The 24,498-nt window shown below is 33.8% G+C and overlaps 1 protein-coding gene across 16 annotated transcripts; it reads left to right on the forward strand.

Moving 5' to 3' along the window:
* The first annotated feature begins 212 nt into the window (after window positions 1-212).
* Window positions 213-9,715, forward strand: LOC148766723 (membrane-bound transcription factor site-2 protease homolog). Of its 16 annotated transcripts, none has more exons than XM_088825111.1 (12): window positions 213-538; window positions 1,714-1,975; window positions 2,082-2,147; window positions 2,234-2,300; window positions 2,420-2,506; window positions 2,951-3,054; window positions 3,810-3,957; window positions 4,085-4,165; window positions 4,263-4,700; window positions 4,784-5,098; window positions 5,987-6,139; window positions 9,285-9,715. In XM_088825111.1, the coding sequence occupies exons 2-12, from the start codon at window positions 1,875-1,877 to the stop codon at window positions 9,324-9,326; spliced, it is 1,602 nt and encodes a 533-aa protein (XP_088681237.1). In that variant the 5' UTR covers window positions 213-538; window positions 1,714-1,874; the 3' UTR covers window positions 9,327-9,715. The 16 variants fall into 16 exon arrangements, with proteins under 16 accessions (XP_088681237.1, XP_088681232.1, XP_088681241.1 ...); XM_088825106.1 differs by having other exon boundaries at window positions 9,290-9,715; XM_088825119.1 differs by having other exon boundaries at window positions 223-538; window positions 2,060-2,147; window positions 9,290-9,715.
* The last annotated feature ends 14,783 nt before the right edge of the window (window positions 9,716-24,498 follow it).

The following is a 24,498-nucleotide window of genomic DNA, read 5'->3' on the forward strand; positions in this document are numbered from 1 at the left end:
GAAACTTGAAGATGAACTTTGTTCAATTTAGAACAAGGGGACCAAAAGTGAAAACGGGTCAAACATGAGGGGCCAAAAGTGTAATTCTCCCCCATCTTCCTACGGCAGTCAATAGTCAATACAACACCAATTACTCCCCAAGTGTTCTTTAATTGCTATTAGGACCTCATATTGTTTTAAATATTGCATAAGGGCCCTTGGGTAATTTCCTCATAACTTCCTAGCCTAAACCAAGGATGACTCATCTTCTCTTCCTCCCAACTTCCCTACGACATCCCTTCACTCTTGGCAGGATCCCCTTCTCTTCACACTATCGGCTGCCTCCCCAAGACGCAACGAGAACTCATCAAATTTCCCCTTCTTCTCTGGGAAGTTTCATATCTAATTAATGGGATTAATTTCCCTATAGAATCCCCCAAACTAGCAAGAGGATCGTGCCCTCTATAACCTCCTAGTTCAGCCCCAAAAGCCTTCAAGCCAAAGCTCCAAGAATCCTTCGGTTCCCTCTTCTTCCTTGTATTCGATTTTCTTCAAAGAGGTAAGGACTTTAGTCTTTACTGAATTAATGATAATTATAAGATGATGTTTATGTGTTTAATTGATTTATATGCTTAGGAATCGGATTTAGGGATTTAGGTCAAGAAATATAGATTTCAATGAACCCTAGTTCGATTTCCAGATTCGTAGGCTCAGATTCCAATGCATGTTTCATCGATGATTTATTTTCTGAAAATTATGAAATTAATTGTGCGTGTAGATATTTCTGTTAGCTTCGTTTTGATATATAGTATGCGTAATTTGGAATTATATTGATCAAGTTATGAACCGTTTTCTGTAACTGCACGGTTTCTGAGTCATCTATGAATTATGTGTTAAATTAGATTCTATCTTGGCCCGATGCATGCGATTCTAACTGGATATGATTATAGACTTATAAAACTGATTCTCAGCAAAATTTCATGGGGTTTCGTTGAAAGAATAATTTATTTGGTATTTTTGAAGTTGAATGCCCTGTTCTGAAATGCTGTTGGTTGTACTGTACTAAGTTAATTATTTTTCTTCCATTGATGAGTATTTTACTGAATTGTTTTAATATGGTATAAATCACATATATGTGAACGTTGCGTGAAAATTTCATACGGTTTGTATGTACGGTTTAAGAGATGAATTTTCAAAGTTGAAGTACCAAAGCTGCCAGATTTTCTAAAATATAGTAATATGAATGAAAAGAGTTGTCAAGACGTTATTTAGATGACATAGTTCTATATAAGGATACCTCTCGATTGATTTAGGATGGATAAGGGTATAGGTTCATTTAAGTAATTTAAAGTTCATTATTAAGGTTTGATTGTAAATTGTTTTGAAATCTTGATGTGATTAGATTGCAAAGCTGATACGATTTCTTTGTAGTTCTTTGGAATGGAGTATGTGGATTTGAATTTCATGTATTATGTGCTATTATGGTTATCGTATGCTTATACGTTACATAAATGTATAACCTAGAAAGCGTATGAATGCTACATTTAAGATAATTACATTGGTATGTTATAACTATGAAAATGGTTATATGAAATAATATGATAATCCCCTATGTGTTACGTGTACGTGTTACGTGTACGTTGAATGATAATTGTGTTGACATAATGTCGATAAAGTCTGAAAATGTTTATTTATGCATTTTGAATTGTTTATATAATCTATTTGAATAACAAGTTCCAAGGAATACGGCGAAATCCAAACCCAAACGGCCAAACCCAATCTCATTCATTCATTCATCCTCCTCCACTGTCTAGTTCTTCCGGTACTCATTCAGGCTTTAACAGAGAGCCAGCCACTTTAATTGATTAATTGAATACCAGTAGGGTGTGATCAAGATGGTGGAGTATGGTGGTCGACGAGGGGAAATACGGTGGAGCGATCAGACGCTTCTACCTCTGCGTCCCATCAAGCAATTCTCCGGCACCGTCTCTTGCTGGTAAAAAGAGGACTGACTACTGATATGATTTTTGCTTTTGTTTAAATTGCTTAAACTTCAATTAGTGGTTTATTGTATCAGCAGCATAATCACGTGAATCATATAGGTATTGTGATTTCAAATTTTCGGCCCTCAATGAACCCTTGTTTCGTTTCGGTCGGCGACACTCTAGGTTGTGATTTTGTTTTTTCTTCTTTTCCACTTCCATTGTGATTTTGGGCTAACGGGAATATAGTATCTTCTCCTTGTCCCTTGCAGGTGCTTGAGGGTATGGTTCTCCATAGGAGTCGTATTTAGTTTGGCTGCTTTACTTGGAGTCACACTAGTCAGTGGCTGATCTTCAACGTTGTCTATTTTTTTTTCCTGAACTAAGAGAATTGTTTACGATGGCTTTTTCCCTTAATCTTACATTGTTCTTTGTTTTCATTTATTTTTTATTTTCAGATTATTCTATGTGAATTGGTCCGAACAACACTTGTATGTGCCGGAAATACCTGGACGGGCAACTCCTTGTTTGGGCTTGCCTCTGTGGTTAGTAATAAATCATTTGCCCTACTCCGCTCTTAGGTAGATGTTTGAATTTCATTTACCGAGAAGTCAAGTTATGTGAAAATGAAGTGTCTTGATTTCAACATTTCAATGTCACGTGAGTTATTTATATAAACAGAAAAAAGGTCACAACTGTTATATTTGGTTTATCTCTAACTTGCACATACTTCTATCAGTCTATGTATTACCAATAAATAGTGAGATGTTTAGAACCTATGACAACTTTATTTGTTATTATTATTCTTTGTAATTTGAATGAGTATTAGCTAGTTAAGGAGTACTTTAGAATATTTGGTCATTTGGCATTTGTTGTTCCAACATTTTATTGCTTTTTGAAAATCACAAGTGGGTCAGTGGTTGTACTCACGAATCATCCTTTTGTTTCCAATACTTTCATTGTTGCATTCGTACTTACTCTTTATGCAGATTGGCGGGTTGCACATTTCACTTCCCAATATGGTATATTTGTGCTTATCTTCTGTCATATGCGTATTTGTTCATGAGCTTGGGCATGCTCTTGCAGCAGCAAGGTAAGATTCATCTCCTTTCGTTCTAAACATGCATTGATGCTGACAAAATTTAAAATAGCATGTCCTTTAGTTGTCATTCCCCTATGTAGTGGCTACATGTAGTTCTAAAATCCTTTTTTTTTTAAATGTCCTGATTATTGACTCTCAATGATGATAACATTGTCTCAAATCAACTTAAGTCTTACTTAGGTATTTTTTATTTTATTAGAATACAGTTTACTTATTTAATTTATTAAAATATTATTCTACCCCTTAATCAAAATTACCAACATTCTCAATAAAATATTTCATTTCTTATTATTAATAATAAAAAAATCACGCTAATCAATTTTATACCACCTGATTTAATATAGAATAAGTTACAAATTACGATCATTAAACCCTCTACTAGTAGTGCAAGCCTCAAAACTACGAAAGATTATTCATCAGTTGAAAATTGTCAACATTTTTTCTATAGCACTTTGATGGTGGCAATTATGATCTTAGAGTGCAGACTATTGGGCATCTGGTGTCCGCAACTACTAACATTGTTGCCAGTAAATCATGAATTAGATAATTTAGTTGGGATTGTTCCAGCCATAACCAGTTTGAAAATATTCCTTGATGAACTAAGAAAAAAAAAAAAAAAAATGGTGTACAATTTATGCAATTTTCACATTCATGTAAAATATTATCATCTTAAGAATTGGGGAATAAGTGAGTTTGTTGGCTAGAGGATCTACCTCACAATGATTGCTGCAATTTCTTTGGTGCAGTGAGGGTGTGCACATCGAGTATGTTGCTATCTTTTTGGCTGTGTTGTTTCCTGGAGCTTTGGTGGCTTTCAATCACTCATCATTGCAGGCATTACCTGTGGTTGCTTCTCTCCGTATATACTGTGCTGGTATTTGGCACAATGCGGCGGTAAGTGTGAGTATTATTAGTCCTAAAATGTTAGGTGTAATTTACATACCAGTAGCAATGTATGCCGCCTTAGCAATGTATGCCGCCTGATGCTGGAACAGGATGGACTAATTGTTATCTTCTGCAGTTTTGTGTTGGTTGCGCCTTGGCATTAGTCTTTCTTCCCTTCATCTTCAGTCCATTCTACATACACGGTGAAAGCCTAATGGTGTAAATTTGTAGTTACATGATTTTATTGAATTATTTCTGAATGATCCGTAGCCAAGTCATTTGTTAAACTGAAACGACTTGCGATTCCGCCACAGGTTCTGGATGTGCCGTCTATGTCACCATTATACGGGTATCTCTCACGTCATGATGTTATATTTTCTTTGGATGGCATCCGTATTCATACTATAGAAGAGTGGAAGCAGACGATCACTATGTTGACTGAGCAGACTTACTCTATTAGCTCTGATCAACCTAGTGTAAATTTAAATGTGGAAAATGGTTATTGTATTCCTCAATCTTTGACTAAGGAGATCGCTCAAGTTCAGTTTAAAGGGAATCAAACATATTGTCCAAAAGAACTCATAGCCTTTGCATCGATGACCTGTCTGGATGTGGAAAAGTATACTAACGATGCCAACCGAAACAATATTCACTGTATGGATGCTAAGGATGTGATAAAGCTTAAAAAATGTGCCTACCCTAATTTTAAGGAGCAAGCTTTAACAAATGGAAGTAGCTGTCTTTGTTCAGAGGTGATATACCTTCCAATGTTACAAATATCTAAAAATCTATTGGTAATGATACTTTTATATTGTGTATGACACTTGTGGCACAGGTAGAGTCATGCTTGACGCCTATGCAGCTGCCAGGTCTAGGGTGGGTTGAGATAACATATTCAAGTTTGGAATGCCACAATCGTAGAAGAAGTTTATTTTCTCCAGAAAAGCATTCTAGCGGTGAAAAAATAAGCTGTCTTCAGACATTTGTCTATGTTGGTGATCTGATCACTATGGCAAATTCCATCCATTTGACTTCTTATCTGCCTCGTTGGTCAATTTATTTCATGGCATATCTTCCAAATTTATTGGAGAAACTATTCACATATGCCTTCCATGTCTCTATGGTACTTACTCTCTTGAACAGCCTGCCGGTAAGTCACAGAACCATTTTATGTTTGACCTATTTGATAACTGGTAACTGGGGCATGCATTACTGTTGAACACTGTATTTCCCTGTTTGTGAATGTTGGTAAGATGCTTGGCCTAATATTGGAAGGAAATTATCTTGTTAATATACATACTTAATAGCTAGTTCTTTGCACGCACATTGTGAACTTTGCATCACTCAGAAAGTGGCATTTTGTTATTTCTATCTCATTTCTTGGGATTCTCCACTAATCATGTCAAGGGTATTCTCAGAGTTCTCCACAAATAATGCATGTTTGTTCTTGGCCTATCCAGGATTACAAACTTATTACTGACAGAAACGGTTGTATGAGATCCATATCCTTGGATCTTTCAGATATATTGGTTTGTTTTTAGTGTAGGTTTGCATCTGTTGTGTGATAAAGTTATTGTGCATACACATTCAAGACTTCCCTGCAACAAATAGTCCTGGAAAAATAACAATCCTCTGAAAAGTTAATGTATGAAAAATATACTAGTAACAATTTGGCCCATTAGGTGGCAGCATGCTTCTTCTACCATCCAATGCTCCTGTTTATGCAACTGGGAAAGGGATTGGAAAAATTATCGCTATTCCACTTGTTTTTCTAAGATTGATATCAAACATGTTAAAATATATCAGTCTATGTTGGAATTGTGTTTCTGAGGAATTTGCCTTTTACTCATAATGCTCGGTATGTCTCTTTGTCGGATTCTGGACTTGTTTTCATATGTATCTCTTCAGTAGGAAGTTAAGGCTCTGCTGAAAATTACATGTTTAGCTTTGCTTTGTTTATCAAGTAGAAAAACAAATAGAGATATTGTTGAAAGCCATTAATTTGCGATATTTGAATATCTTTTTATAAAATCATCAGGTGTTTTTTCTTGACGGTGAATACATTTTAGAAGCGACTCTACACTGCTTCGGTTTATTGAGCTCCAGGATGAGGCAATCAGTTCGGCGGTGTTGCCTGCTTGTAGGGACCTCTTATTCTGCCTGTTTTATCTTGCAGACAATCTTCGTCTCTGTAAGCTAAATGTCATTTCATCATCGTTCGTCATTTAATTTATATTTCTGTATGTGCCCTCTGAGTTTTGTAGTTGTTTGCCGGTAGACGTGGTAGTTTTTCCCGATGTCAAATTAAAATCGATTGATGTGAATTTACCAGTTTAGCAAAATGTCGGTAATTGAGGGAGGGATTTCATTCAAATATATTTTTGGGTTGAATTCGAAGTTATCATTTTTCCCTTTTAAAAAAATCCATATTAAATAACGTTAATTTACTTTTTACTAGTAACATAAATTATAATATCAAAATAGAGAAATGTTGTAACAATATTAGAATAAAGATAAAAATCATTTTAAAAATATATGAAAAAACAAATAGTAGTTTTTGATGGTTTATGCTGGTTGAAAATGCAAAGGTCACGAGGATGATAATAACAGAAGAAGTGGGGGCATCTCTCGGGCAGTAGTCACATGGAGTTGTCTCAACCTGCAGATGCACAATATCTTTAACTATTTGGATTAGGATTTTTTTTTAATAAAAGTAACCAAAAACATATCACGTATTCATCTCAATTGACATTTCTGATGTTTAACACGTTCGACAGTGGTTAATGGATACGTGTACTCACTCACATAACATTGTTGGATTTAAATACTTGTCTTGTGAATTCGTGATGGAAAAAAGAAAAAGACAAGGACCTTATCAGGAAATACATACAGCGTGCGTAAAAGCATACACTACACTCCAAAGCATGAAAATTTCAAAATGAGATTTGTGGGCAGATTGATGTTGGGGCCACCTCTTATAAAAAAAAAAACGTTGGGGCCACCCACCTACATTGTAACTCTCTGCAATTTCATTAGCATATTATATGAAATTATATTGAGTAAATCGATAATGTCCATTTCATGAATTAACTAGTAAATGTTTATAGCATCATAACTGTTTATGTGATCTGTTATATTTGATTAAATGTGATCGATTCAATGTAATTAAATGATTAAGTAATTTTATTTATGTGATTAAGAATTATGTGCTTTAAATGAATAATTAATCTATGCTAATAATGATATTAAATTTTGATTATATTGATTTGTCTCTCATGTACATGCTTAATTATAATTTAAATGATCCCATAAGAATTATGATATGATAATTAATCTATGCAATGTATCTTTAATTATTTTACGATTTATGATTTTAATGAATATAGATACATCTATCAATGGTTTGTGTATAATTGCCATGTATGTGGCGTATGTGTTTGAAGTATGTAGTCTAGTGTATAACCTATTTTCTGAATTGCTATTAGGACTCCCATGGTTTTAGATATTGCATAATAGCCCTTAGGTAAATTTCCTCCTACTTTCAGGCATAATTCATGTAATGTATATAGTCATTTCCTCCTCTTCTCTTCCCATCTTCCTACGGCAGTCAATACAACACCAATTACTCCCCAAGTATTCTTTAATTGCTATTAGGACCTCATATTGTTTTAAATATTGCATAAGGGCCCTTGGGAAATTTCCTCATAACTTCCTAGCCTAAACCAAGGATGACTCATCTTCTCTTCCTCCCAACTTCCCTACGACATCCCTTCACTCTTGGCAGGATCCCCTTCTCTTCACACTATCGGCTGCCTCCCCAAGACGCAACGAGAACTCATCAAATTTCCCCTTCTTCTCTGGGAAGTTTCATATCTTATTAATGGGATTAATTTCCCTATAGAATCCCCCAAACTAGCAAGAGGATCGTGCCCTCTATAACCTCCAAGTTCAGCCCCAAAAGCCTTCAAGCCAAAGCTCCAAGAATCCTTCGGTTCCCTCTTCTTCCTTGTATTCGATTTTCTTCAAAGAGGTAAGGACTTTAGTCTTTACTGAATTAATGATAATTATAAGATGATGTTTATGTGTTTAATTGATTTATATGCTTAGGAATCGGATTTAGGGATTTAGGTCAAGAAATATAGATTTCAATGAACCCTAGTTCGATTTCCAGATTCGTAGGCTCAGATTCCAATGCATGTTTCATCGATGATTTATTTTCTGAAAATTATGAAATTAATTGTGCGTGTAGATATTTCTGTTAGCTTCGTTTTGATATATAGTATGCGTAATTTGGAATTATATTGATCAAGTTATGAACCGTTTTCTGTAACTGCACGGTTTCTGAGTCATCTATGAATTATGTGTTAAATTAGATTCTATCTTGGCCCGATGCATGCGATTCTAACTGGATATGATTATAGACTTATAAAACTGATTCTCAGCAAAATTTCATGGGGTTTCGTTGAAAGAATAATTTATTTGGTATTTTTGAAGTTGAATGCCCTGTTCTGAAATGCTGCTGGTTGTACTGTACTAAGTTAATTATTTCTCTTCCATTGATGAGTATTTTACTGAATTGTTTTAATATGGTATAAATCACATATATGTGAACGTTGCGTGAAAATTTCATACGGTTTGTATGTACGGTTTAAGAGATGAATTTTCAAAGTTGAAGTACCAAAGCTGCCAGATTTTCTAAAATATAGTAATATGAATGAAAAGAGTTGTCAAGACGTTATTTAGATGACATAGTTCTATATAAGGATACCTCTCGATTGATTTAGGACGGATAAGGGTATAGGTTCATTTAAGTAATTTGAAGTTCATTATTAAGGTTTGATTGTAAATTGTTTTGGAATCTTGATGTGATTAGATTGCAAAGCTGATACGATTTCTTTGTAGTTCTTTGGAATGGAGTATGTGGATTTGAATTTCATGTATTATATGCTATTATGGTTATCGTATGCTTATACGTTAACATAAATGTATAACCTAAAAAATGTGTGAATGATGCATTTTAGATAATTACATTGGTATGTTATAACCGTGAAAGTGATTATATGAAATAATATGATAATCCCCTTCTCTTATGTGATACGTGTACGTTGAATGATAATTGTGTTGACATAGTGTCGATAAAGTATGACAATGTTTATTTATGCATTTTGAATTGTTTATATGATATATTTGAATAAGAAGCTCCAAGGAATAAAATGGTTTGTATATGTTTGTTAGATATGTGGTTATGTGTTTATTATGATAAGTGCAAGTTCGATCTAACATAGTTATATTATTGGAGTCGAATGATTTGTCATTTATGGTATTGCATGGTCAAGTGTAGGAAAGTCAGAATCTTAATATGGCTATCGGTCGAGTAGACACAGAATACGGAGGGGTCGGTATTCCAACTACGGTACTATAGACTATAGAGTGGGTAGCTCCCACTAACAACGGGCTCAGAATATCGACGTCTATTACGACCATGTTATGAATCTGATAGGGATCCCGCCATATTGCATCTATGTGTGTTTAAATGTATAAATACAGACTATAGGGATGGACTTTATGTCCATATGTGCTACAAGCTATTGGGACGTTGCATCCACATGTTCATACAACATTTTGTAGATTGTCATTTATATGACTAATATATTAAATCTAATCTCCTGATGGTGAACTTGAGTTAAACTATATGATCATGATGGTCGATTGTACTAATCCTTAGTTATGTGGAATTGGAACTATACTATTCCTTGATTATTTTGAATTCAATGTGTTCGATTTTAGAAATTAATTGACCGATCGTTTGAATCGGATTATGTGAATTGGGTAAAGTATTATATGCTCTTTCTTTTAAACTGAATTGTAGAATTCATGTTCTTTCTTTGGGTGATATTTAACATGAGAATTTGTATGTTTGATACATGTCAAAAACTTGACTATGATATAAATTCTCACTTATATGTTTAGTTATGAAGATTCAATATCTTGTTATTGTGCTTGAATCTATTTATGTTCAATGTTCAACAAAAAGAAAATGATAATTGAACCATCCTTTATGAAGTACTCTTCATAGATTAGTATGTTACGGTCTATTGATCTATTTAATTTATTCAATGTTAAATAATTAATAAAATTATGTTGTTACTTGATTGTCTAAAGTCTGAGGTATGAGACTTTAGAAATTAACTATCCTATCACTTGAATCGAATTATGTGGATTTTTATGTGATCGTAAGAGTAGATTGTGGTAACCTGTGAAATTATGAGTTCGAACTACATGATTAAATTATGTTGTTACTTGATTATATCTAATTTAAGGTACGAAACTTTAGAAATTAACTATGTGGATTTTTATGTGTTCAATGTTTCGAATTCCCTGAATTATCTCATGCTATGTTATGTATCATTGAACGAAAGGTTATGATTTGAGTATTTGTTTGATGCTATGGTATGTTTGAATCATGTAGTAATTGTAAATGTATGAATTTGTTATTGAATGACTGAGAACTCTTTTAAGAAAATAAAATATGTGGAGAATGGTTTTAATCAGTGTTCTAAAAATCGGCCGAGGCGGCCGATTAATCGGTCTCCGAGGCGGAGGCCGTCCAAAACCTTTACGATTTTAGTGTAAAGGTTTGAAAAATCGGTTTTTTGCCTGTGAGGCGGTTTTAGGCGGTCTGAGGCGGTCAAACCTTTAAGGCGGGTCAAACTCGGTGGCAAAAATCGGTTAAAAATCGGTTTTTTTTTTTAATTTTTTTTATTTTTTATTATTATAATTCAAAATAAAAGTTGGATTTTAACAAAAGAAAATATGAGTTTATACCTTATTTTGTTTATGTTAATTGTTATTGTTAAAGAACTAATGATGTATGCCACGAATGTTCAAGAATAAATGTAAATTCAAAAAAATTGTTTTTTTATTTATATTTTATAAGGATATTTATGTACTATGATCTTATGATTATTAAACTTTTATTATGTTATTAGGATATATTCATGATGGAGATATAACTATGTTTAAATATCTTTTTATATATGTTTGGAGTATTTATAAATAATATTTAGAAATATATTATATTAAATTTTAAAAACCGATTTATTTCCGATTTATCACAGATTAATCACCGCCACAATGATTAATCGTGAGTCGGTGCCTGACCGACTCGGACCCGATTACCGATTTTTACAACCTTGGTTTTAATTATGAAGTTTAAGGGCTCAATTTGGAACTTGCGTACCAAATTGGGATTTTAATAAAGTCTTTTGAAACTACTGACAGATCTCAGATTTCATTTCATTTTACTCGATTGACATTTTGATGTCTCTACATGATAACGATTATTTTTATAAAAAGAGATTCGTAAAACCTTCTTCGAGTATTTGAAATGCCTGAATGGATAGAAAAAAATGATTTCTTACGAAACTTGGTTTTAAAGAATAAAAGTATGATATTTTGCAATTCATATCCTTGAGTTTTGAATTTATCTTCTAGCTTTGATTTATGTGCAATTATGTGTAGGTGATGATCTATAAGTTAAATTATGTGTAGGTGATTATCGATATGTGACTTGAAAAGATTGTACCATGTCCTAATTCTCGTTATTAATGGTTTATGAATAAACGATATATGTATGATGCAATCTATTTAAGTTAAACTATGTGATGCATTTTATTGATTGGCAATGCCATACATTTTGACTTGTTGATGTAGATTTTATGTGCATATTAGGGCTAAACGTGATTAATGTGCATTCATGAGTATACAATGCAGCAAAAATGTTTTTTGAGGGCAAGAGAATTTAAATTGTTAAAGGGTATTTCTAAATCGAAAACAATTATACATACTACACCGAAAATAGACACTACACTGAAAATATACACTAAAAAGAATTACACACACTACACCGAAAACACACTAAAAGAATACACGCTACATTGAAAACACAAACTAAAAAAATATACACACATTAGTCATTACACCGAAAACACACTAAAATAATACACACACACAACACCGAAAACATACACTAAAAAAATACACACACTAAAAATATTACACACACTAAATTGAAAACACACATTAAAAAAATTATACACACTAAAAAATATACACACACCACATAAAACACACAGTAAAAAAAAGGGTAAATTACACACACCCCCCTGAGGTATGCTTAAATAACTGTAAGGTCCCTGTGGTATCGATAATTACACTTAGCCCCCTGAAACGTAGTCAGAAACTCTAATGGGATAATGAATTGGATACGTTATTCCGATAGGGTTCTAACGGACTATTGGTTTCAGAAAGTGGTGGAGACAACAAAGAGCTATGGGTGATTTAAGAAATGTTCGGGAATGTTCGGGGAGCCATGTCACCCCATAGCTCTTTGTTGTCTTCACCACTTTCTGAAACCAATAGTCCGTTAGAACCCTATCGGAATAACGTATCGAATTCATTATCCCATTAGAGTTTCTGACTACGTTTCAGGGGGCTAAGTGTAATTATCGATACCATAGGGACCTTACAGTTATTTAAGCATACCTCAGAGGAGTGTGTGTAATTTACCCTAAAAAAAAATACACACACGACGTCGAAAACACACACTTAAAAAATATACACACGCTACATCAAAAACACAAACTAAAAAAATACAATAACACTACACTGAAAACACACAATAAAAAATATACATACACGACACCGAAACACACACTAAAAAAATACACACGCATTACACCGAAAGCACACACTAAAAAATTTATACACACTACACCGAAAACACACACTAAAACAAATACACACACTACACCGAAAAGGCGAAAACACACACTAAAAAGAATTACACGCACTACACCGAAAACACAAACTAAAAGGAAATACACACTACACCAAAAACACACACTAAAAACAATTACACACACTACACCGAAAACAAACACTAAAAAAATATACGCACACTACACCGAAAACACACACTAAAAAATATACACATACTACACCGAAAACACACACTAAAAAAAATACACACTACACCGAAACCACACACCAAAAAAAATTACACACTACACCAAAAACACACACTAAATAAAATTACACACACTAAAACTATACACACACTACAACAAAACAAACACTAAAAAAATACACACACAACACCGAAAACACACACTTAAAAAATATACACACACCAAACCGAAAACACACACTAAAAAAAATACACACATGACACCAAAATCACACACTAAAAAAATACATACACACTACACCGAAACACATATTAAAAAAATACACACACTAAAAAATATACACACGCTACACCGAAACCACACACTAAAAAAAACTACATACACTACACTCAAACACATACTAAAAAAAATACACACACTACACCGAAAACATTCACTAGAAAAAAATTACACACACTACACCGAAAACACACACTAAAAAGAATTACACACCCTACCGAAAACACACACTAAAAAGAAATACACACACTAAAAAAATTACACACACTACACCGAAAACGACACTAAAAACAATTACACACACCACACCGGAAACACACACTAAAAAATATACACACACTACATCGAAAACACACCTAAAAATTATACACACACTACACCGAAAATACACAATAAAAAAAATAAACACACTACACCGAAACTACACACTAAAAAATATACACACACTATACTAAAAACACACTAAAAAGTACACTCAATTTCCAGTGTGTGTTTCACGGTGTAGTGCATATATTCAATGTGTGTTTTGGTGTAGTGCGTGTTTTTTTTAAGTATGTGTTTTTGGTTTAGTGCGTGGTTTTTTTTTCGGGTGTTTATTTTCTATTGTAATTATTGTGTAATTCGGTGAATGTTTCCGATATAGTGCGTGTTTTATTTTTCATTGTGTGTTTTTTGTGTAGTGTGTTTCTTTTCTAAGTGAGTGTTTACGGTTTATTGCGTGTTTTTTGTCAGCGTGTTTTTGATATACTGCGTGATTTTTTTTCCAGTGAGTGTTTCCTAGTGTATTTGTTGTGTAATTCAATGTGTGTTTTCTATGCAGTGCGTATTTTATTTTTCAATGTGTGTTTTTGGTGCAGTGTGTATTTTTTTCCAGTGTGTGTTTCTGTATGGTGCGTGTTTTTTTTCATTATGTGTTTTTAATGTACTGCTTGAATTTTTTTCCAGTATGAGTTTTCCAGTGTAGTTCTTGAGTAATTCAAAGCAAAGAAAAACCACATTGAATATGTTAGAATTTATTTCGTGCAGATTAAATTATTTGTGTCAGATTTAGTTTTTCGTTATTGTTGCGTGAAGTGTTGCAACAGTTCGTGAAACAGTTTGTAAAAACAGAAATAAACGAGACACAAATTTAATGTGGTTCGGATACAATTGTACCCTACATCCACGGGGACCTGCAAATAAAATTTACTAATTTTTAGTTTTACGAATACAATAGTAGGACTTAATCAAAATACAAAGACTCCCTCTTTGTTGACGCCGTTCTTGTATACTACGCTGAATTATAAATCTTCAATTTGCAGCACGTCCCTTGCTCTGCGCGGTTGAACTCCCTTCAACGTTGAATCCTTCAGTCGGCGGATCGATCTCCTCCCGAGATCTGTTTAAGCCCATCTCCCGAAGAACCGATCTTCCTTTTATATAGAAGAAGCAAACTTGTGATACTCCTTGAATTTTGGTGTTTTCACCACAAAGCCTTGAAGCCGGTATATTTTCTATGAAAATCACGTATCACGATGGAACAATAGGAACGAGAGCCAGGAATATTTTCTCTGTATATTTTCTCTCGATAAAGAGATGTTCCAGGCGCAACAATAAAAAGAGTAGAAAAATATGATTTTTCTCTCCAACGAAAGACGTGAGATCTGAGGCGCCGTGCTGCTGTATTTATACTTCTATAGATGATAAGAATCCTACAAGGAAATAAAGTCCATTAGGGTTAGGAAAATTTTAATCATAGGAAATAATATTTTCAACACAAGGAAACTCTTTAGAACAATAATTCCTATTATAAATCAATTAATGACAAATTAAAAGAATTAAAAGCTACAAGGACTCTTCCCTTCTTTAGCTCACGGTATATGTAAACTTGTGGCACAAGTTTTATTTAATTCTCGTATAATTAGAATCCAAGGGATTCTAACAATCCCCCATTTGTCTTTTATTGATTATAATCATTTTCTCCCGCTGAGTAAAAACTTGAAAATAAAACAATCAAAGGATAGACGGAAACAATAAAACTAAAGATCACCCTCAGCATTAAAGGAACAGCTCATCATCTTCATCTCTTTCAGCAACAAGAGGGGCATCAACTGCTGCAGTAGTAAGTCCCACAGTTTCAGCAACTGTTCCCACAGTAGTGGCTTCGGCAGGTGGTTCATTTACGGAGTCAGCTCCCCCTGCATGTGTTTCTCCCCCTGTAAATGATCCTTAGGCAGCTCCTCTTGTAAATGACTTCATTCTTCCCCTTTGCTTACTTGGCTTTGTAGACTTGGAGGGCGACGTGGTAAATCACCCACGTGATAAAAGACTCAGCAAATAACGTCAGCATTAATTAGCTCCTCTTTTTATATTCTTGTGAAGACCTAAACCAATTAATGACAATAAACACAATATCAAAAAGGTGAAATTCCTTCTATTTTGGAGATACACGTTCAGGTGATTAATATGGAGAGATAATTTATTTCTTCTCAAATTATCTAATTAGATAACTAAGGAAAATATGTTTCTCATATTAATACACATCTCCATAGAATTCCACTTGGTGTTGTGGACTTAGAATCCCACCGAGATTCTAACACTCTCCCCCTTTGGCATTGATTGGTCAGAACATTTACTCCCCCTAAATATATGATACATATATGAACAAGGGTTAGCACATTCAGAATAACATCTGCAAATAATTAAATTGTTGCAACAGTTCATCAAACTGTATAAGCTCTTAGCAAAAGACAACTTAGGAAAGCATATAGTTAAAATTGTTCAATTAAGCAGGAAACAAAAAAATGCAGTAGCACAACCAACTTCCCTTTACAATGAATTCCTCCTTGAATGACCTCCTGTATTTTTTTTCACTGTTCCATAAACTGTCGGATGAACTGTCTCAACTGTTGTCTGAACTCCCCCTGTATTCCAGCACTGTTCCAGCAACTGTCTAGTGTACTGTGGCAACAGTTGTTTGAACTCCCCCTGTGTTCATGCCAGCTTTACTGTTCTTTTCTCCCCCTTTCTAGAAATCACCATACATAGATAAATCGACATGGACTAATGATCTCGATGTGTCGAGCAATATGTTCAAACACTTAACAAAAAAATCAAACGAAAAGAGAATCTTGAAAGCAAGTGAGAAGAGTCACCATACATAACGTGCACACAAAATCACAAACTCATAAACTCAATACCACACGATAATTACAATGCGAAAATCAAAGGATAGTGATATCAAATCCAACATTAAATAAAAAATACTATAGACTTTGCCAAACTTCATATGGAACGTGGAAATGTGAGGAGTAAGCTCAATAGATCCGGCTGCAACAAAAAAATAATTTAACCGGCACATAAACAAAAATTCTGTCTCTTTTTTTTTTCCTTTTTTTTCCTTTTTTTTTAAATGCCTAATGCAAGAAAAGAGGTAAACATGAGAAATAAACATGAGTGAAGAGACATATGTGAATAGGATACTGCATGGACAAATAAAACATATGGGATTTATCTTCACATTCAGGATAAGCGCAATCCCCAAAAATCCGACTCCCAATGCAACCAATAAACTTAATAATCCCAACTCAAACACAAAGATGCTCTTATTAGGTAGCGTACACACACGTCTAATGGTAGCTTTTTCCCATGACAAACAGAGCAATTAAAAGGAACGAGATTATGGTGGTCGTGCAATGTGTAGTCCCCTGGGCTTTCTAATTGAGCCTTGTAGTGAGTGTTCGGTCAAGTGGTTTACTGGCTCGACTCAACTAGGCTTCGAACTATTCACTGACCATATATATAATTTATATTGGTCGTGCAATGTGTAGTCCCCTGGGCTTTCTAATTGAGCCTAGTAGCGAGCTTTCGGCCGCGTGATTTACTGACTCGACTCAAAAAGGCTTCGAACTATTCACTGAACAAATGGTTGTAGATATATATATTAGTAACAGTAGTTCAAGAGTAGCTTTCACTCATTAAAAGAGGCAGCTTTTCCCTATAAAAACATCCAACCATGACAAGACTATTCAGAGAAATAAATAAGTTTGAGCCTTTTAAGTAATCATTTTGGGAATTGGTGAAGTTCTACCCCCACAAAGTTTAGAAGTACATGAAGTATCAAATTCACATTTGTCTCAATCATATGCAATATGCTTAATGCAGGTCCTATATGAGATGCAAAAACATATGAAGCGTCCTACCACTAAAAGTTGCAAGTCTGGACACACAGACTGTTGCAACAGTTCATGCAACTGCATCAGATTAAACAACATAAATCCCCAGCGATTTTTGAAAGGAATCAAATCTCTGTGCATCAAGGGTTTTTGCAAAAGCATCCGTTAATTCATTCTCTGTTGCAGCATAATCAATTGAGACAACCCCATTTTCAACCAAGCCCCTTATGAAACAATGACAAATATCAGTAAGATTAGCTCTTGAATGCTGAATTGGATTCATAAACTTATTTTTCGCATACAAATTATCACAATTCAGATTACCAAGTTTTTTATTCCCCAAACTAGCTTTGTCAACAGAACTGTTGGAACAGTTAGTACTATCATCGCATGATTTTAAAGAAGTAATGGCAGATAAACAATTGAGATCATACTTTTTTACCCAGATTTTTTGTTGAGTTTTATTCACTAAATCAACCTTTATCTTGGGTTTTTGAGACGACACAAAAGTGTGATCGGAAAGTGATGAGCGGGCCATTATTCTTTTAACCATTTTCAAGTACTTAAAACACCTGGGTCGTATATGACCAGGAACATGACAAAAATGACAGGTAGAGACAAAACGATTTGTTTTAGATGACTGTGTTGATGCAACTGTCGCAATAGTTTGTGAAACAGTGGATTGTTTAACAAAATTGATTTTTCTTTTTGGATCTTCTTTTTGTTTCAATGCATCATTAGATAGCTAATTACTCCCTATACCTATACGACCATAGTTCGGCTGATTTTTGCTCAAAATTTCATTCAAAGTTACTCTACAAGTATTAAACTTAGAAATAACATCTTGGGTTTGAACAAATTTAGCCTTCAAACTATTTGTTTCCCTACTAGCAGAAATAGCATTTTGTTCAAGAGTAGAAATTCTTACCTTCAACACTTTGTTATCCTCAATTAGGACAAGCTTCTCTTTTTCTAAGAATTTATTCGACTCGCATACCTGAAGCAATTTTTCGTATATCCTTTCGTAGAACTTCTTTCATTCTTCCGAGGTTGTCTCATCATCATCACTGTTGTTTTCTGAATCCCCATCATCACCTGCAAGAATAAAGGGAGTTAAACCGCTGTCGTCTATTGAAGGCAAATTGTCATACCTGAGTTCTGTTTGAACTGTCTGTCCAACTATTGCAACAGTTTCAGTAACAGTCTCTTTGCACTTGCTTATCAGAGTAAATCCTTCGTAGGTCTCTTGTAGAACATCCCATGCCTCCTTTGCTGATTTGCAAATTGATATCAATTTGAATTGTTCGTCATTGATACAACTCAAGATAGCATTGGTTGCCTTGGAATTATAATCTGCTATTCGTACTTCTTCATCACTCCACTTTTCTTTTGGTGTTTGAATGATCTCGTGTGACTCATTCATTGAGGTAGGAGGTGTCCAACCAAATAGAATCGCTCGCTAGGCCCATTCATCAATAGATTTGATGAACATCTTCATCCTTATTTTCCAATCAGAGTAGTTCAATTCACCCAGGAGAGGTGGTAGGAATGCGCCTTCATGATGATTATTCATATCTGCACAAAAAAATAAAAAAGAATTAAATCCCAAAATCTCACTGAGTGTATCTAGTGACAGGCTCTTGATTCCAATTGTTAGAATTTATTTCGTGCAGATTAAATTATTTGTGTCAGATTCAGTTTTTCGTTAGTGTTGCGTGAAGTGTTGCAACAGTTCGTGAAACAGTTTGTATAAACAGAAATAAACGAGACACAAATTTAATGTGGTTCGGATACAATTGTACCCTACATCCACGGGGACCTGCAAATAGAATTTACTAATTTTTAGTTTAACGAATACAATAGTAGGACTTAATCAAAATACAAAGACTCCCTCTTTGTTGACGTCGTTCTTGTACACTACGCTGAATTATAAATCTTCAATTTGCAGCACGTCCCTTGCTCCGCACGGTTGAACTCCCTTCAACGCTGAATCCTTCAGTCGGCGGATCGATCTCCTCCCGAGATCTGTTTAAGCCCCTCTCCCGAAGAACTGATCTTCTTTTTATATAGAAGAAGCAAACTAGTGATACTCTTTGAATTTTGGTGTCTTCACCACAAAACCTTGAAGCCGGTATATTTTCTATGAAAATCACATATCACGATGGAACAATAAGAACGAGAGACAAGAATATTTTCTCTGTATATTTTCTCTCGATAAAGAGATGTTCCAGGCGCAACAATAAAAAGGGTAGAAAAATATGATTTTTCTCTCCAACGAAAGGCGTTAGATCTGAGGCGCCGTGCTGCTGTATTTATACTTCTACAGATGATAAGAATCCTACAAGGAAATAAAGTCCATTAGGGTTAGGAAACTTTTAATCATTGGAAATAATATTTTCCACACAAGGAAACTCTTTAGAAGAATAATTCCTATTATAAATCAATTAATGAAAAAATAAAAGAATTAAAAGCTACGAGGACTCTTCCATTCTTTAGCTCACGGTATATGTACACTTGTGGCACAAGTTTTTATTTAATTCTCGTATAATTAGATTCCAAGAGATTCTAACAGAATATAATGCACTACACTGTGAAACACACACTGGAAATTAAGTGTACTTCTTGTCTAATTGAGTGTTCGTTTTTTTATCTAGTCTATGTTTTGCAGAAGAAGTACACTGAATTTCCAGTGTGTGATTCCCGGTGTAGTGCATTTTATTCATTGTGTATTTTTTTAAGTGTGTGTTTTTGGTGTAGTGTGTGATTTTTTTTTCGGGTTGAATTACTCAAGATCTACACTTGAAAACACACACTAGAAAAAAAACCACGCAGCACATCAAAAACACATACTGAAAAACAACACGCACTACACCATAAACACACACTGAAAAAATACACACTGCAAAAAACACACATTAAAAAATAAAATACGCACTAACACACATTTAATTGCACAATAAATACATTGGAAAACACACACTGGAAAAGAAACCACGCAGTACATTAAAAAATACACTGAAAAAAACACGCACTACACCGTAAACACTCACTTTGAAAAAAAACACATTACACAAAAAACAAAACACAATGAATAATAATACACGCTCTACATCGAAAAATTACACTAAATTACACAATAATTACAATAGAAAATAAGCACCCGAAAAAAAAACACGCACTAAACCTAAAACACGTACTTAAAAAAACACGCACTACACCTAAACACACATTGAATAAAATGCTCTACACCATGAAACACACACTAGAAATTGAGTGTACTTCTTGTGTAATTGATTTTTCATTTTTTATGTAGTCTGTGTTTTGCACGAGAAGTACACTGAATTTCTAGTGTGTGATTCCCGGTGTAGTGCATTTTATTCATTGTGTGTTTTGGTGTAGTGCGTGTTTTTTTTATGTGCTTTTGGTGTAGTGTGTAGTTTTGTTTCATGTTGAATTACTTAAGAACTACACTTGAAAACACACACTAGAAAAAAAATTATGCAGCACATCAAAAACACATACTAAAAAAAATACGCACTACACCATAAACACACACTGAAAAAAATGCACACTGCAAAAATCACACATTGAAAAATAAAGTACGCACTACATCGAAAACACACATTGAGTTACACAAGAAATACACTGGAAAACACACACTGGAAAAAAACAACGCAGCACATTAAAAACACATACTGAACAAAATCACGAACTACACCATAAACACTCACTTGCAGTATAAATACAGTACACCAAAAACACAAAATGAATATAAAACATGCACTACATCGAAAACACACACTGAATTACACAATAATTACAAAAGAAAATAAACACCAGAAAAAAACCCACGCACTACACCATAAACACACACGTAAAAAAAACACACACTACACCAAAACACACATTGAATATAATGCACTACACCGTGAAACACACACTAGAAATTGAGTGTACTTCTTGTGTAGTTGAGTCTGCCATTTTTATGTAGTCTGTGTTTTACACAAGAAGTACACTGAATTTCCAGTGTGTGTTTCACGATGTAGTGCATTTTATTCGATGTGTGTTTTGGTGTAGTGAATGTTTTTTTTTTAAGTGTGTGTTTTTGGTGTGGTGTTTGGTTTCTTTTCGGGTTGAATTGCTCAAAATCTACACTGAAAAACACACACTGGAAAAAATACCACGCAGCACATCAGAAACAAATACAAAAAAAAAAAAACGCACTACACGATAAACACACACTCGAAAAAATACACACTGCAAAAAAACACACATTGAAAAATAAAATACGCACTACATCAAAAACACACATTGACTTACACAATAAATACACTGGAAAAAACACATATTGAAAAAAAAATCCACGCGGTACATCAATAACACACACTGAAAAAAACACGCACTACACCGTAAACACTCACATTGAAAAAAAACTCACTACACCAAAAACACACAATGAAATATAAAACACGCACTACATCGAAAACACACACTGAATTACACAATAATTACAATAGAAAATAAACACCCGAAAAAAAAACCACGCACTACACCAAACACACACACACACGTAAAAATAACACGCACTACACCAAAACACACATTGAATTAAATGCACAACACCGTGAAAAACTCACTGGAAATTGAGTGTACTTCTTGTGTAATTGATTGTTCGTTTTTTATACTCTGTGTTTTACACCAGAAGTACACTGACTTTCCAGTGTGTGATTCACGGTGTATTGCATTTTATTCATTGTGTGTTTTGGAGTATTGCATGTTTTTTTTTAATGTGTGTTTTTTGTGTAGTGTGTGTTTTTTTTTTTTTTTTTTGTTGAATTACTCAATAACTAAACCTGAAAGCACACACTAGAAAAAAACCACGCAGCACATCAAAAACACATACTGAAAAGGAACACGCGCTATACAATATACACACATTGAAAAAAATACACACTGCAAAAAACACACATTGAAAAATAAAATACGTAGTACACCGGAAACACTCACTTGCAATATAAAATACAGTACACTGAAAACACAAAATGAAAATAAAACATGCACTACATCGAAAACACACACTGAATTACACAATAATTACAAAAGAAAATAAACACCAGAAAAAAAACCACGCACTACACCATAAACACACACGTAAAAAAAACACACACTACACGAAAACACACATTGAATATAATGCACTACAGCGTGAAACATACACTGGAAATTGAGTGTACTTTTTATGTAATTGGGTGTGCCTTTTTTATGTAGTCTTTGTTTTACACAATAATTACACTGAATTTCCAGTGTGTGTTTACGGTGTAGTGCATTTTATTCAATGTGTGTTTTGGTGTAGTGCATATTTTTTTTAAGTGTGTGTTTTTGGTGTGGTGTTTGGTTTTTTTCGGGATGAATTGCTCAAGATCTACACTGGAAAACACATACTGGAAAAGAAATCACGCAGCACATCAGAAACACATACAGAAAAAAAAAACACGCACTACACGTTAAACACACACTGGAAAAAATACACACTGCAAAAAAACACACATTGAAAAATAAAATACGCACTACATCGAAAACACACATTACATTACACAATAAATACACTGGAAAAAAAAACTGGAAAAAAAACCACGCGGTACATCAATTACACACACTGAAAAAAAACACGCACTACACAGTAAACACTCACTTTAAAGAAAATCACACTACACCAAAAACACACAATGAAATATAACACACGCACTACATCGAAAACACATTGAATTACACAATAATTACAATAGAAAATAAACACAAAAAAAAAAAACCACGCACTACACCAAAAACACACACACGTAAAAATAACATGCACTACACCAAAACACACATTGAATAAAATGCACTACACCGTGAAGCACACACTGGAAATTGAGTGTACTTCTTGTGTAATTGAGTGTTCGTTTTCTATAGTCTGTGTTTTACACCAGAAGTATACTGAATTTCCAGTGTGTGATTCACGGTGTAGTGCATTTTATTCATTGTGTGTTTTGGTGTATTGCGTGTTTTTTTAATGTGTGTTTTTGGTGTAGTGTTTTTTTCCGGGTTCAATTACTGAAGAATTACACTTGAAAGCACACACTAGAAAAAAAACCACGCATCACATCAAAAACAAATACTGAAAAAAACACGCACTACACAATAAACACACACTGCAAAAAATACACACTGCAAAAAATACACATTGGAAAATAAAATACGCACTACATCGAAAACACTCATTGAATTACACAAGAAATACAATGGAAAACACACATTGAAAAAAACCACGCAGTACATAAAAAACACACACAGAAAAAAAACACGCACTACACCGTAAACACTCACTTGGAAAAAAAAAATACTCCACCAAAAACACACAATGAAAAATAAAATATGCACTAGATCGAAAACACAGACTGAATTACACAATAATTACAATTGAAAATAAACACCCGAAAAAAAACATGCACTACACCAAAACACGCACTTAAAAAAAACATGCACTACACCAAAACACACATTGAATAAAATGCACTACACCATGAAACACACAATGGAAATCGAGTGTACTTCTTGTGTAATTGAGTGAGCGTTTTTTATGTAGTCTGTGTTTTACACAAGAACTACACTGAATTTCCAGTGTATGTTTCACGGTGTAGTGCATTTTATTCAATGTGTGTTTCGGTGTAGTGCGCTTTTTTTTTAAGTGTGTGTTTTTATGTCTATCTCCATAGTTATATCTCCATCATGTATAACTACATCGAAAACACACATTAAATATATAAAAAGCCATTTAAACATAGTTATATCTCCATCATGTATATATCTTAATAATATATAAAAGTTTAATAATAATAAAATTATAATACATAAATATCCTTATAAAATAAAAAGGCAATTTTTTTAATTTACATTTATTCTTGAACATTCCATGCATACATCATTAGTTCTTTAACATTAACAGTTAATATAAACAAAATAAAGCATAAAATCATTTTTTTTATTAAAATCCCAACATTTATTATGAATTATAAAAAATAAATAAATAAATAAATAAATAACTAATTTTTGAACGATTTTTGCCACCGAGTTTGACCCACCTTAAAGGTTTGACTGCCTCGTACCAC

Source organism: Erythranthe guttata, chromosome 11 (assembly GCF_056151865.1).
Source record: "Erythranthe guttata isolate IM_541 chromosome 11, IM_541, whole genome shotgun sequence".
Taxonomy (NCBI): Eukaryota; Viridiplantae; Streptophyta; class Magnoliopsida; order Lamiales; family Phrymaceae; genus Erythranthe; species Erythranthe guttata.